The 16,749-nt window shown below is 37.3% G+C and overlaps 1 protein-coding gene and 1 long non-coding RNA gene across 7 annotated transcripts in view; both read right to left on the reverse strand.

Annotated features, from left to right (window-relative positions):
* The window catches only part of nAChRalpha5 (nicotinic Acetylcholine Receptor alpha5), a 45,772-nt gene extending 38,706 nt beyond the window's left edge, over positions 1 to 7,066 (reverse strand). For 2 of the 3 annotated variants that reach the window (XM_064686088.1, XM_064686087.1), the window contains exon 1: positions 5,624 to 7,044. In XM_064686088.1, coding sequence (XP_064542158.1) covers positions 5,624 to 6,533 — 910 coding nt within the window. In that variant the 5' untranslated portion in view covers positions 6,534 to 7,044. Of the gene's footprint in view, positions 1 to 5,623 lie in introns of all 3 variants that reach the window. The other variant, XM_064686089.1, reaches the window with a different exon arrangement.
* Positions 7,067 to 7,122: 56 nt separating this feature from the next.
* LOC135431144 (uncharacterized) overlaps positions 7,123 to 16,749 on the reverse strand; it is a 73,036-nt gene continuing 63,409 nt past the window's right edge. For all 4 annotated transcript variants that reach the window (XR_010436732.1, XR_010436733.1, XR_010436731.1 and 1 more), the window contains one exon: positions 7,123 to 7,260. This is a non-coding gene — a long non-coding RNA (uncharacterized LOC135431144). The remainder of the gene's footprint in view (positions 7,261 to 16,749) is intronic.

Below are 16,749 nucleotides of genomic sequence, written 5' to 3' on the forward strand. Positions count from 1 at the left end.
CATGGCCATGCCATGCCTGAGGTTCAGGATGAGCCCAAGTCAGTTGCCTGGCCCACGACCGCAAAGCAGAAGCCAATTTAATGTGCAAAGAAGAAAAAAAAGGGAATAGAAAAATAAAATAAAATACAACAAAATTGGTTACAAAATGCAGTCGCCTACAAAAGCGGCAGCAGGCAATAATAACAAGAACATCAACAAGCGGAAAAAGAGAAAGCCTTAGCAAGTCACAATTAAAATACCCTAATAGATCTATAAGAACACTGCAAAGCAGTCGACTGCAGAAAGTTTTAGGCAATAGGAAATAAATATAAATATATAAATAAGACAAACCCGATTTAATTTCGTCTTCTCACACAAAACAGAAAACGGGAAAACCAAAATAAAATATCCAAACATATCTTTTTGTCTTTCGAATGTTTGACTAATGTCAATTATGTTTCTCCATACTTATTTCCATTTCGATTTTTTCAACAAAAATTTCAGTATACATATCTGTAAATCCTTTTATAATATAAAACAAATAATAGGGTATGTTGAGATGTGCCTATGCATTTTAATGGGCACGCTGGAGTCGTAGACTTTTTGAGTTCGGCTGTTATACATGTTATGGCTATGTTTGATTAACTGCTTAATCTCCATAGTTAGACCTCATGATGTAGTTGAAATACCCTAACCTACGTTGGTATCCAAAGAGTTAACAGTTCCGCCATTTGGCACTCGTGCTGTCCGCCGATATTAAAAATTGAAAGCGAAATGAAAACTGACGCGGCGCCAAACCACTTAAGCTGCTAAAAACCGATACAAAAGGAGTGAGCTAAAGGTTACGAGCGATGTTGAAGAGGGAGTCGGTGGGTGAGAGGTCACAGCGCGACTCGTTAGACTTGATGGCCTGTCTGATGAGCAGCAATGTGGCCAGGAGCAGCACAGCAGGCACAGCGGGACACAGCGGGACACAGCACCACCTGCAAATGGCTGTGAGTTAAGCTAGAGAGAGCGAGAAAAGGACAGAGGGAGAGAAAGAGGGGGAGAGAGAAGAGCAAACTGAAGCTGAGCATTTTAATAGCGTCAAGGTGACGCTTAACCATTCAAAGCTTAATTTATGCAATAAAAATTCCAACAGTTAGCTAAGGGTGGTTGCACACACACACACACACACATACCTACACCCTAATTGGATACAGCTGGTAAAGGAACAGAGTATTTAATTGCTTGTGACTAGCTTTTTTGTTTTTTCTTCCTCAGTTGGTTTTTTTTTTCTTTCTTGAAACGTAACCTGAGACGCAACATGCGGCTCAAAAATGGTTACAAATCGAAAAACAGCAGGGGCTTGGGGCGTCGTTGTGGCAGCAAATGCCGTTAAGTGTTGAATGAAGGCTGGCAGCATCCTGGGCGTGGCTGGCCATCAATCAAACGCCTGTGTCCACTATTCAAATTATGAATGCTATCATATTTGATGATTGATTTCAGCCCAGAAAAAAGTTGCGAGTATTGTGTGGCAGCTGAGCGGCGTAAGGAGGGTATTCTCTCTCTGTGTGTGAGTGTGTGTGTGTGTGTATAGAATGTTTTGTGTGTGTGTGTGCCAAAGCAAATGGCTGGCATGACATTCTGTTTTTCTTTCTTGTGTAACCCTTTAGCTAATGATGGAAAGCATATGACATTTAAGTGGAGCGAAGCGGAGATGAGACGTAAGGAATATAGATTGATAGAGCCTACAACTGAATGGCATTAGATAAGCGTATGTTTGCATTTACATATACATATTTACGTGCAGTTATTTGAAAAGTGTATTAAACGTTGCCCAACTATAGAACTAGAAACTCTGGTGGATTAAATAAGTAAGTGCTTGGGTATAAAAAAAAAGAAAGTTTATCAGATGTAATAATTATAAAACTAGATAGATCAAAAATAACATAAAAAAGAAATTTGACTTTAGTTAACTTAGTTTTTATAAAAAGCTGAAGTCAACTAGATTAATAAATATCTCCCAGATAATTGAGTAACGGACTATAATACTGTAGCTACAAGGAAAGGACCTTAAAACTTTATTCTGAAACAGGAAAATGTGTATTTTGATATATGAAAGATGTTTTCAGTCTCTGGTGGACTTTATTTCACATATGAAAGATGTTTTCAGTCTCTGGTGGACTTTATTTCCCATACCAAATAATTGATTATTACATTTATTAAAGTCCTCGAACTCACACTGATTTATAAAAAAATCGATTTAAGCAAAGTAAAATGTTTAATTGAAGGTGAATTCTATAGGGTAAACAAAACATTATTTCATCATAAAATCGTTATATCTTAGATGCAGATGCAAAGATCTTTTAAATATTTGAAATTTAAATACCAATAAAAGAAAACATTTATTTATTTGGTTTATTTCACTAGAATAGCGATACGGCACGAAGACCTAAATGAAATAAATTTTCAAATGCTTTATATTTATAAATTTATAAAAGCTAAGAATCAAATACATTATTTAATCTGAAGTGCATGTCTAATTTAGCTTTCTTCAAAAAATTTATAAATTTTTTAAAAATAAAAACAGGAAAAGCAATTTGGCACACAAAAACTATGATACTTTAAAAAGAAATACTTCAGAGCTTAGCAATTAAAATTATAGCTTAAGTGAGCCGTCAGTTTTTGTTAGTATTCTTTGTTTGCCAGATTTGCTATAAGTACTTCGCGTTTCTGTTGTATCTCTTTTTTTGTCACTAAAAATTATTGCTTGCTTTCAAGTAAATAATGAAATTATGTACTTGCACATAATGCCAATAACTCGTTCCCTCGTTCTTCCCTTCACTTTTGTGTAGTCCCTTTCACTCATGTGACACATTTTTGACATGCATAAGTATTTCACAACTTATATTTTTAAAAGCTAACAATTTCCTCTTACTCTTCGCCCCACTTGCTAGTCCATGCTTTCTCCAGTGTTTTGGCACTTGCAGCTCGTTAGTCAGCGGCAACAAGAACAAAATAGAAGTCATTAAAATCAACTTGGTCGCTTTTATATGGCTGTCAAATGGCCAAAAATTCGGAAAGTCTTGAGGTCTTGGGGTCTTGAAGTCGTGAAGTCTTGAAGCATGCCAAAAAGCTTTCCGTAGCAATAAACGTCATAACAGTGGCACTTGGCTGGCCAACGGGGCGTATGAACGATGTCATAGGGCAGCTGACACACAAGCGCACACTCACACATAAACAAACACATACACAGAGTCATGCATATGCAACGCTGTAAGCGACGTTGACGTTGTGCAAAGTTTAAATCTGATTATCGTTGGCAGCGCTGCGTTGCGTTACGGTGCGCTGCGGCAGCCAGGGGGCATAGTAGCACACACACACACACACACACAGTCACACAAACACACATCTAGCAGCACAATATGGCGTAACGGAAACGGAAGTGCTGCCATAAAATCATAAACATGCACACACGCACATGGACAGCGACAGTTGCCTGCATGAAACATGAACTCTCGCCCGGGAGACAACGAGCGAGGGGCAGAGACGACAACTTCGACTGCAGAGACAAAGAAGTTACCACACACACACAAACATACACACATATATATGTATATATATATATATGAAATGTGTGCGTTTTTGTGTGTTTCTGATCATATGTTTTCATAGCTGGCAACAACCGCGACACGCAAAGCCCAACAACTTATTTGGGCTTGGGGGCTTGGCGCAGGCGTCGGGTGGCAAATCAACAAGGCAACACTTTGCAACTGCTGCACACGCCCACCAAGCAGGCCCCACCAGCTACCCGCCACCGCCCACTACACCTAAGCCCTTCTGTGCCCATTAATAACCCCAATATGTGTAAGTGGCAGGCGGCGGCCTCAGCTGTGCTCTCAGCCAATACATTCATAACCTGCTGCTACACCTGTCATCCGAAACACCCTCCCCTACCCCACACGCCGCAACAACACCAGAAATCTCCTTACTTTGGCCCACAGAGCTTAAAAATTATTGTTGTCAGGGCAAAGAATTTGTAAGCTGCTAAAAAACCCATTAAAAGGATTTTTGCCAAGCTGCACACAAATATTGCACAGAGAAAACCAAATAGAAAAGCCTCTGGCAGCTCAGCTATAGGGGCGGGTTGGAGCAGCGTGGCGGGCGGGAAGCGACGGGCTCAAGTTCTGCCAGCGGAAAATGTTTGCTAAACATATTTTGTGTCATGCTAAATTGTTGCAGTTGAGGCGTCACATAACACATGTCAACATAAACAGGCGACATTAACACACAATTTATAAATTTATTTTAAATTTCTTACCTTAATTTAAAAACAAATTATATGTTGCGTTAATGCGAAATAAGTTTATGGACACTATTTATTTTTATAGCCTATTACGTTTCTTTGCTTTAATATAAACTCATTTTAAAAATTTAAGTCTTTCCGTATTCCTAATTTGGCTTATGTCGAAGCAAAATCATCTACCTAACTTACACTATCTTACAGAAGTTATTAATAATTGTCTATTTCTGAATCCTAGGGGAAATTCATCCATTTTTCTTTCATTCTTTATCTACCTTTTTAATGAACGTAGCATATTTGTTTCTTTTACTATTCTAACTTCCCATTTATTTTTCCACCCACTGCTCTGTATCTTTTTGAAATTTGTGATAATTATTTCTTAGATACATTTATAACTTCCTTTCTACACATCAGTCTACCCAGCCATCTATCTATTACCCTTTTCTTAGTTTTATTTAACAGAATATTTTTAAAAATCGTATCTATTTATTTATTTGATGTCTTTATTTCATTTGAAGTATCTATCTTTCCTGCTTTCTACTTTTCTATTGCGACCAAATGTTAATGCAATATTGCAATCTACATTTTATTATATTATAGACTATTATAGCACCCACAAATTATTCGCAATCATCTTATATTTGATCTCCTCTTTCCCCTCCCTTACTTTATGTTTCATGCCAACTGCTTCAATTCGCTAGAATTTCCTTTGTGCAAGATTATTGTATAGCATACTTTTAAGCGTTTTAAACTGTCTATGCAATTCATTCAGGTGGCAGCCGCCCTACCGCTGTCTTTATGCGGCTTGCCAGGCACAAGAACAACAACAACAACAAACCGCCCGAGGCGCAGACGCTTTCAAGTACCATAGACAACCAGGCAGCAGAGGCTGTGGCTGCGGCTGCGACTGAGGTTGTGTCTGGGTCTGAGGTCGGGCCTCTTCTTGTTGCCATGTTTGTTGTTGTTGTTGCTGTTGTTGTTGTTGTCGGCATGCTTCACTTGAAGCTGTCGTAAATGTCACAACTAACAAACGCCCCCACAGAAAAAAAGAAAGAAAAAGATATTCTGCCCACTCTTGAGTGGTTTTATGTGCCAAAGTGACAATATGTTGCCGGCGTGCATTATGAAGTTGCTGCCGCAGCCGCTGCTGCTGGCGTGCAGCTAAACAATGCGCCAGCTTGTGCGGCAACAGTTGCTGCCAAGTGGTTGCGACAACAACAATTGCAACACACTCAGCAACAACAAGACAGACAGACAGCCGTTTGCTGCTGTTGTTGCTGCGGTTACTGCGGTTGCTCAAGTGTTGCACTTGGGCTGGGTATTTTGATAAACGGATAATTGATGTTGAGGGCCACTTACCTTTAGCAGATAAATTCAAATATATCAATAAAAATATCCATGAGTGTTTATTAAGTCCGTTGATTAGAAGTGTGGCGCTGCTGCTGCTGCTGCTGTTATTGTTGATGCTGTTGCTGTTGCTATTTCTGCTGCGCTTCCAACTGTGCAGCAGCTGCAGCCCAATGGCATTTGCATAGGAAATAATGGCGGTGGCGCTGTTAGCAATGGCTCTAAGCACTGTTGCAGCTCGCTGTTGCAGCTGCAGCTGCATTTGCCACAACCTCAGCGCCGGCAGCAACAGTTGCAGTACAATGCCAACACTAATTGGCCAAAGGCCATGAAATAAATTTATGCTGTTGCTGTTACTGCTGCGCTCTAGCCAATATGTTGCTGTGGTGCTTTGATTGCTGTTGCTTTTGCTATTGCTAAATGTTGCTGCTGCTGTCACTGCTGCTGCTGCTGCTGCAGCTGTTGATTTTCTTTTTCGACGCCGACGTAATCTTTGCCGCTTGCGTACGCACAGTCTTATGTTTGTATGTGTTGCTTGATTTCTGCCGGCTCTGGCCGCTGACAACATGTTGCTGTCTAGCTGTTGCTGTTGCTGCCGCTGCTGCTGCTGCAAGGCCCTTGCATTATATAAACGGGCGCTGTCCCTGGACACGCTGACTACATGCTGTGGGTTTTTTGTTATTGCTGCTGCTGTTGCTAATGCTGTGTTGTTTTTGTTGCTGTTGCTGCTGCTGCTGCTGCTGCTTCTGTGGTGTTTTGTACTTAAGCTCCTTAGTTGCTGTTGAGTAAGTTGGTTGTTGCTGTGGTGTGCTAATCTAAAAGCCAGTTGCTGCTGCTGCTGTTGTTGTTGTTGTTGCTGTTGCTGCTGCAGCCACAGCGCATCATCATCAACTTCACTCAGCTTCAGTTGCGCATTTTTCATAGTCTCTTCGGTGTTTGCTGTTGACGTTGCGTATATTTGTTTTAATCCTTTCGTTACTTTCCGCTTTTCTCTTTGCAATTTGTTATACAGTTTTTCCTTTTTTCGTGGCTTACATTGTCTCTAGTTCAGTTTTTGTTGCTGCTGTTGCTTAATATCTCTTAATTTTACAAAAATTCTCAATTAGTTTTTTCTTTTTTATTTTCAATATGGCGAGTATATGTTTTATTGTTTGCCCTTAGCTGCAATAGTTTTATAATGTTTTGTTTTCTCCTCTTCTTTGTTGCTTTCCTATCTTACTTTGCTTTCTTTGTTTGTGCTTACAACCCAAAGAGTGTGTGTGTTTTTTTTTCAATCTTTTTCTTTTTCTTATAGTTAAGGTTTTTCACTTCAGCTTGGGTTTTAGTGCATTTTCCTTGTTTGAGCGACTTGTAAATTATTATTTTATATCATTTTGTCAAGTTCTCAGCTGTTGCTTGTAAAATTTCCTTTTTTTATTATTATTTTTATATGCTATATATTTGTTTTAATTTCTTTTTTTTTGTATATTTTTTTATATATTGCGCAATTTAAACGTTAGTTGCTGTTGTTGCTGTTATGCTTGATGCTAAGTTTGGTTTTGTTGTTGCGGCTGTTATTCAATTGCAATTTTTTGCAGTTTCTAGATGGCAGTGCTTTGTAGCTATTTGCTATTGTTGCTGTTGCTTATTATTGCTGTGGCAAGACGGGCCTGTAAAAAGCAGAAAATACAAAGATATTTAAATATTTGAAAATATATTTTTTTATTTAAAAGATAGGTATCCCAAAAATGGACTTTTCTAAAAAAAATTTGGTGATTTGAAAACGAAAATAATACAAATTAAATTCGTAGACAGGAGCTTTTTTTATAAGATATTAAGATATAAGTATAAGAAGAACCATCATCTTAACTTAATTTAAATAGTTACTCTACAATCAAAAGTTCTCTTTTATAATAAAACCTATAATAGCCACATATCCATAGCCATAGCTGAACTCTTCAAAAAGTAGTTGTAAGATTTCAGCACTAAAGTTTGAATCACATTTATAGAATAGGAAACAGACCATCTATTCTAATGTTCTTTTAAAGGCAGACCACCACCAAAGAGTTGTCGTACAATTTAAGCAAATTATCCAAACTAAATTTCATTTGTAATATCTAATTTTATGAAATTCTTGGGAAAACTCTAGAGTGTTAATATAGTATATGTTGTTTCCTCTATAACTTTTCGATTTGGGTTGCACATTTGCCGGCTGTTTTGTATCTGTCAGATACACGTTTAAAGGCTTGGAGCATTGTACTACAAATTTCTGTTTGTTTTACACACTAACTGACCTCAAAGCTCTTCGATTGTGCCTCGAAGCTAAAAGCCCTCAAACTAATTACGTGATCTATTTCAGCAGCTTTGAGTGTTAGCTACTTGAAAATATATTTTATATTGGCCATTTGTTGCGTTGACTGCATTTCACATTGTTCAACATATGCAGACTATTAAAGCAGTTAGAACTAAATGCCGAGCAGTCAGGCCAGAATGTCAGAAATGAGTGAACAAATGGAGCGTATTGTTGCACAACTAATGAAAATCAGTAGCATTAGGGTGGCGGGCAGCGTGAGGGGCAGTTCGGTTCACTTTGAGTTTCAATTACTGCTCAAACTAATTAGTTTTGCTAAAACAATAAACCCAAAACATTTTGCATGCTAATCGCTTGGCAGGAATTTGTGCAGCTGCTGCCACAAAGTGAAGCAGAAATCGGGAAGCGGGCAGCGGGCAACGGGAGTCCTGGGTCCTGGTACTTGTCTGACATGCTGGTCAGGCACAGGCAGGCCTACTTAATGCATGCCAAGCAGACTTTTGGTCTGCGGCTCGCATAAATAATTCGCATGCAAAACGATAAACGCACAAGTGCATCCTGGACGCCTGGCATATCCTGTCACAGTATATGCACACGTATCTGTGTGCGGTTGTGCGTGTGTGTGCGCTTGTGTGTGCAGCCAAATGACCAAAAGCAGCAGCTGCAGCAGCCTCCAGGAGCCTCTAGCCTGCACAACAAATGCAAATGCTAAACTTTCAAAATGGGTTTTCGTTTGGGGCACCAACGTTGACGTTGATGGACATGTGCGGGGCATTTGTGGCATGTCCTGCTGTGGCAGGACCCTTGACATCCAGCCCGAGCCGAAAGGCTTTATATGCATATTCATAACCAAAACTTGTTACATTCTGCACAAACACAACTTTTGCATAAGAAGAAAGCCTGCAAAACCAGGCAAAAGCTGAGCAGTCGCAATTACAATGAGCCCAAAAGCAGGGGGGGTTCTTCTCGAGCCTGGTAAAGAGTTTGTAGGAGGGAGCTTCAAGGGGGTTTGTAAAGGCTTATAGTGCTCTCGGTATATAGTCGATGCAACTGTCAATTGTTTTTGAAAGGCGCATATTTTTGACCACAAAAAGAGCACTGGACAGCGGGTAGAAGGAGCAGCTAAGCCCTTAGAAAGAGTTAGCAACAGTTGACAAGCTAAAAACATAAATGTAAGTAATGTCGAAAAATACGTGCAATTGTGGATATATAACAGATGCAAGCAATAAAGCCTTAATACTATATTACCATAGCATTCGATAACTTAATTTTAATGTTAAACTAATTATTCTTATTATTCTTTAAATACTATACTATATACTATAATATGAAGATCCGACTATAAAAGGATTTTATCTTATAAGAAACACCTTCGTCGAGAAATCTCGATAAACCAACAAATTCCAACAAGAAAAACTCATTCATTTGATCAATACTTCCTATAGAACAGACGCACGACATAAGTGACGGAGTTTGGAACATAGTGAAATTATATTAAAATCCTTCAAATTTGTTAAAACAAATAAATAAAAACAATTATTGACCAAATGGAAGTCATATGACATAGTCACAGGTACTGCCTGCATTCCAGCTGACCAACTTTTAAAGGGTATAAGCTGTTAGAGAGGTAGAGATACAGTTAGAGCAAGCCAGCAAGCTATTGTCAGAATTTAGCATGCTGCTGTCAGCTGCAGGCGAAATTGAAATAATATGAAAATAGTTTTTGCTAGCAAACTGCAAGCTACGGAGCTGCCTTTGAAAAATGTTATGCATCTTCTGGCTGACACTGTATGATGTCCAAATGTTTGGACTCAAATAGTTCTGACAGCCGAAGAAATGCATTGGGCAAAGAGGGCATTTGTTATGAAATCCGATTGGCTGTCAAAAAGTTTTATGCAAATATCTTGTATGCAAATCAGTTTCTGACTAATAAACGAGTGCATTCAATTCGATTCTGCATAAATGACTGAATAATTTGCCAAAGACTTTATTGATACAAATGTGCGTAAAATGTATATTCATGAATTGTAAAACAGGCAAAACTTTATAATCGCATTATTTTCTGGCAAAAAAAAAAAAAAATCGAAAACTAAAATTCACTGCTCTATTTCTCACATTTATCTCACACTTAACTGAGTCTAGTGAGTTTTTGGCGTAATACTCACTAAATTCTTGTCAAATGCAAAAAACAACTTGAAAACTTCTGAACAAATGGCTGTGAATAAAACCTAGCGAAATTCGCGCAGTTTGTCATCAAGTTTTCTTCTGTTTTTTTTTTGTGTTTTTTTTTCGCAAACGAATATAGTCCGAAAATCCACTTGCGCAAATATTCATTTTCTGACACTGTCGCCAGTACGCGAAAAATATGCCAAGAACAACAACATGCGCAAAGCCAAAACATGGCTAAGAACATTTTGCACATAATTCTTGCCAGCCGCAAAATAAAAACGAGCCACCAACTTAAGAGGAAGAGGGAAAACCTAAAATAAAAATGGCAAAAGAGGCTCATCCAGGCAATGGCTGAAAAAAGTTTTGGTGCACACAAAACGAATTCATAATTCATTGAGAGAGACAGAAAGAGAGAGAGAGACAGAGACGCAAAGCGGGACGAACGGGCTGCGGTAGAGCAACCGGCCTCAGGGCCTGGGACCTTAGCTAAGAGTTCTACTGCCCGCCGTATCATTTATGCCATGCAGCCGGTTCTTTTTACAAGCAGACTCTATGTGAGTGTGTGTGAGCATATATACCCTGCTAAAGCATAGAATGGGTATGCGAAGAGCAGTAGCTGGCAACTGAGAGCCTAAAACATCTTTTATATATTTAAAAGTTAGATCAAGTAATTCTAAAAAAAATATATTGAATTTTTTTATAGTCATTTGTAATTTTTCACTTAGCCCGGCTTACTTTCACATCGCAAAGGGACAAACCTAGGATCCAAAAAATCTTAAAAAAATAATAAATAATAAAATCAACAAGGAGTTAAACTCAGGATCGATCATTTCCTATGGCTATGCAACAAACTTCAACCCAAACAAATGTAAATCCAAGTACCTGCAGAAAAGTAAGGCATTATTCCCAAAACTCAATTATTTTCTAATATTAAAATATAAATGTAGGGTAACCCGCAGTCTTAACAAAACTACAACAGAATTGTTTTCTTTTTTTTGTTTCAACGATGAAAATTAATTTGCTCACGCGCCAGTCGAGAGTCGCCCCGCAGTCGTTGCCTTTTGAAAATGGTTTCATCTGCAATGCGACGCGGCCAGTTGAACACAGTATCTACATTTCAAATACCACCGCCTCCCCCCCCCCCCCCCTGTTCCCTAGTACTATGAAATGTGCGAAAATGCCGTCCATTTGATGCACACAATTTGTGCGGCGGCCATCGCATAAATTTCATGAAATTCCATACATCAATATAACGCCCAACGAAAGCTACGAGATTGAAACCAGAATGGGTTTCCAAATTTCATTCTCTTTCTTTTATATATACGTTGGCCTGTGGCGTGCACTTCAACTGATTAGGCAGGCCAAAGGAAAACAAGAGAGAGCGGCAGGGAACAATGCACAAAAATCAAATTATTTGCAACTGCATTGAAACATGCGGCGTATGCGCAACATTATTTGGTCCAATGGGCAGCCAGCCAAAAAATTGATATAAATGCACACAACTTGTTTGGCCTTTTAACCTGTGCACTCGAAATTAAATATATATAGATATTTGTCTCTCAGACAACTGGCAGCCAACAGAGCCATCAAATTGCCTCTGTGTGTGTGCCCCACCAGCAGCTGCAACAGTCGCGCATTTTTGTTATTGCACCTCCGCGTGTCGCTTGGCCCAGCTCCTTATGCATTTAACATCTTATTTTTTTATTTTTATTTTGACCAAGTTCAATTGCAGTTTAAACGTTGTTTTGTGCGCTCTTCTTATCGTTTGTGGCATACTTAAAAGCCCCACGTCTGTGGTCTTGACTGTCACCTGCGGCTGATGCTGCAGCTGCTGGCCCTCAGGCAATTTGTCGAACAAAGATTTGTCCAAACAAACATATTTGTGACGTTTTGCGGGAAAATTGTCTGGTAGATAGCGGAACCTTGATAGTATTTTAAAGACGGTAGTCAAATAGCCCAACATACTATATATATATATATATATATATATATATATATATATATATCATTGTAATATTATATATATAAATCGTATATTATATATTTGTAAATTTGTATATCAATTACTTATACTTTTAATTTAGGGCCTTTTAATCTTAGTTTTGTTTTAATTATTTTGCTGAACATTTAAAATTAAAAATCAATAAGTTCAGAATATTTTTAAAACAACGAAAGGAAATTACGTTTTTAGATTTTTTAGCTCCAGAAATTATCATTATATAGAAATTTGTTGAAAGTTCCTTTAATATTTGCACAGCTAAACGTAAACTATTTAAAAACCCAACAAACTAACTTAATATTAGTTAAATAAAATACTTGTATAACAAATTTAGGCTATTGCACAAATTCCAATTTTCCAATTAGAAATAATTATTAATATTTAAATATTATAATTATCTCGTTATGTTTTTAAAAACATTAAGAAAGTTAAATGAATTGCTTTATAAATCAATACCGGCTTGTGCTTTAACATGATTTAACTGGTTCAAAAAATATTTCTTAGGCTTTTAACAAACCATAACAAGAGTTAAGAAAACTAACCCTAAGCCGAATATCAATACCAAGAGCATTCCTTGAGGCAGAAGCACTCAGCGCAGAAGGGTAGAACAATATCTTAAGCTCGCTGTTCTACAACCCCGCCTCGATAATAATAAGTTAAATAATTTACCCGTTTTATACCAAAATATTTATCACTTGCCTTAACTATAGCATGATAAGAACCACAATCGACCTCAGCCAGTAAATTTTCAATACATTTAAGCTGCCAACTCGTGCCAAGATTAACGCCATGTCCTTTGCTGCCAACTGTTAACACTCTTCTGTCCATTTATATCTGCCTGTGACCCATTTTCCAAAGAGGCAAACGCAACACAAAAAAAAAGAAGAAATGTCAACATTCTGAAAAGTTCGCACAAAGCGAACCAACAACAATAACAACAAACGAACCCTTTTCCTTGCTATCGTCGTGCCGAATTAACTATAAAGGATTATATTAGCAATATTTTATGTGATTTCTTAACGGTCTGCTACTGTGCCCCTGCCCAAACATTTTCTGCGTGCGGGCAGCCAATTGACGTGGAACAAAGCGACGTGTCCTGTGCAGTCCGTGTGCCTATGCCATGTACCCAATGTCCTGATAGCATCTTGCCACAGCCAACAAATGCGACAGTGTGTCAGTTGGCATGTGTGCGGGTTGTGTGTATGTGTGGGCGAATATCTGTGTGTGTTGGGGAATGTGTGTGTGTGTATTTAGGAATGTGTGTGTATGCGCGAGGGAATGTGTGAGAGTGTATTAGAATTTGGACTTTGGCCATTATGGCATGTAATTTATATTTGGATTTGGGCTTTTGGATTTTTGCTTTGGGAAAGAGAGTTCTTCTTGCTGAATACCCTACTAAAATGGGACTACCTTTATAGGGTGTTTTATATTATCAAAAAGTGTAAACATTCTATAACAAAAATAACTTACTTTCTTAATGAATAATACAAAAAAGTTAATTAAAAAATGTAATCGCTAGTTAATACTTCTTTGAGCTTCAAAAAAGTCTATGAAATATAATTTCCTTAGCTTGCAAACTGGCGCTTAATATAAAAGGTAGCATGAACTTAAAGACCTAGCAAAAAGCAATGATCATTTACAGGGCATCATAGAAAGCATATAAATAGCTAATTCTATACTAGCTTCAAAGCATTTCAATTAGATATATAACCATCTACATATTAAACGAATATTCAGTTTGTTTTTAATTTTGTTATGGCACCCAGTATCCTTATAATTCACTTATAGATATAATAGAGGGTATCCTCGCTAGAGGGTAGCTTTCAGTCGGATAGAAGTATTTTATATATATTTTCCGAACATTTCCATTAAATTTAAAGATCCACTTAATATATAATATCATATATATAGTAATTTTCCGACAGGGTATCATTTAGTCGTCTACTCAAAATTTGTATTTGTTTTATTTTTGTTGATCCTTGGATCAGGAGTTGCTGTTGTTGCTACACACTATTATTTCTTTGCGCGTTTTATGATTTTTTTAGTTTGCCCGTTCTACTTTTATCCTCAGTTGCATTGAAAAGGGTTTTTTTTTTGTACTCGGTTTGGGACTATAAGCTTCTTTGCTCCTGTATGCTGCTCTCTCCCTTCCTCTCTCTTACTCTCGTTTGTCATTTTATGGTCTGGACCATTAAATTGGCCATATTTTTGCACATAAACAGACGCTGAAAACGCATAGTTTACGCGCCGCTTGTGACCCATAGCCACTCCCCCATTCCCGCCCACATGCGACACTAGTCAATGAGCTGGAAGCATATTCTTTCGGCACATACTGGGCCCACCCTTAAATTTAATACATATAGACACAAATATCTGTGTAGGAATTTCACTTGTTTTGTGTGCATAGCAAATATTTGAGTGCGAGTTAACATTTGGTGGCAACTGTGGAAATTTCGAAAGCTTTTTGGTAAAAAAAAATAGGTAATCTGGCTAGAATTTACACTATAATATCAGACTATGAACTTTTATCCATATTTTTGGTAGGGAAATCTCGGAATCCAAATAAAATCATGTTTTTATATTAAACTTTAATAAAATAACTAATATTTAATATTTTTAAAATAATAAAATTAAAATAATATTTTATTATACAGTTTTTAAATAATATAAACACAAAAATTCGACATATGTATACGCAAGTGATTGATATGAAGTTTTTAGAAAATATAAATAGGTTACTAACGAAAGATATTATAAATTATTATTAAAAACAACTAAAATATAATTTTTAGTATGTATTCATATAACCATAAATATTTTTAATACCCATATATAATTAGACATGTACTCAAAAATTAATGTTTTGGCTTAGAAACCTTTTGTTTGATAATTTTCTACTTCTCCTCGAAAGGCTTTTAAAACATATGAAAATACAGATTTAGATATGCAAATTCATTTAAATTTAAATAAAAAATAATGTAATATAAAAATATATATAGCCTCTGAAAATACACTAAACATTTAATTATTAACGTAAGTTAAATCAAGAAATACTTTTTTTAAATAAATGAAGTTGTGGTCATAATTTAAATATACATAAACGAAAAGTAATAACAAGTTTTAATATTTTTAAAAGTTGTAAAAAATTGTAAAATTTAGAAATTTAATTGAATAGTTCCTTAAAGCCGCTGTCAATGCTGTCTCTCAACAATCTGACGAATGTCTAAAAATTACTCTCTGTGCCAAGTCTATCCACTAATCTCCTAGGACTATTCTCTCTAATGACGCACATCAATCGCCGCTAACTGGGAAACACCTTCTGGTCAACAATTTGCCCCGCACTTATTACCGTCCGCTTTTAATCAACTTTGGGGTCAATGGAGGGCTAGTTGAGTTGCATTTCAATTTCGCTTCTTTGTTTGAAGATGTCTGGCTTTCTGTGTACACTCGGGGCTCTGATGAATTGGTTCGGGCTGAAAAACAGGGTGTCGCCTGCTTTAAAGGGTGCATTGAACTGTGTGTTGGGGCGCCAATAAAACACGTTCACGTCCCGTCGCTTCGGTCATAAAACAATTGTTTGGCGTCGCATTTTGCATTTTAAATGCAAATAAATTATTTTGCCAGCGCATATGGCAGAAACGAAACGAAATTTATGGCCACACGCCGGACAGCATGTTGGAGCGAGGGCGGTGGGGCGTGGCAGCTGCCTAGTATTTTCTGGGTCCCCATCTAGGAGGCAAACACGACAAGCTCATGAATATTTGTCAGTTGTCGCTGTCGATGTTCGCATGGAATTTCTGTCAAGTTGTTGTTTGTTGTTGGTTTGTTGTTTGTTGTTGGTTTGTTGTTGGTTGTTTGTCGGTTGTTGTATGTTGTTGCTGTTTATGTTTGTGTCCTGCTGTGTGCTGCCTGCGGTTGCCTCTGGTTGGCAGCCTTCAGCAGACATGTTGCTGCATGTATATATTAAAAACTGGCGACACTTTTGCCTGCCACGCCCAAATATTGCATTGTCTACGTCGCCAGTGGCTTTGTGTCTTTGCTGCGGCAACCCTCTTCTCACCAAGCCCACATAAATCATGCGTAGTCAGGGCTTAAATAATGAATATGCACTGAAATACATTAAAAAATGTTCTCTGCCTCTGTCGCTCAGCTTTTGTTGCGGCTCTTTCGCATTTCTTTGGATTTTACTCGACAATTGTTTACGGCACATGCCTGGGCGCTGCATCTGTCAGATATGAGTGTCAAGCATGCCAAAAGATATTTATGCCCATTAATAAGGCAAATGTCCTGCAGTTAATTACAAAAGCTTTATACCAATTGGTTAAATATGAAAGAAATAATGAGAGGGTGCCAAATAACTGATGGAGTTGTGATTAAGCTGTGATTAAATACGCTTCACTTTAAGTTTTTTTACATGTATTGATTTGCTTGTAGTAAAGTTTGTTTGCATATCAATGATAAATACTAACCTTAATTGAATTTTTTGATTAAGCCAAGATTTTAAAAATTGTTTAATTAAATTTTAGAATTATGTAAAGACTTTAAAATCCAAATACTACTCTTTGAGAAACTTTTAAGGCTGACAATTTTTTTTAAGTTATTTAAATCAGTTAATTTATAAATATGTGTTTGGTATTAATAATAGCAAAATAACTCCATAGGAAAAGTTAGCTTACAAAA

This window comes from Drosophila montana, unplaced genomic scaffold (genome assembly GCF_035044405.1).
Source record: "Drosophila montana isolate Dmon_TW-CO22-7 unplaced genomic scaffold, ASM3504440v1 contig_312_1, whole genome shotgun sequence".
NCBI lineage: Eukaryota > Metazoa > Arthropoda > Insecta > Diptera > Drosophilidae > Drosophila > Drosophila montana.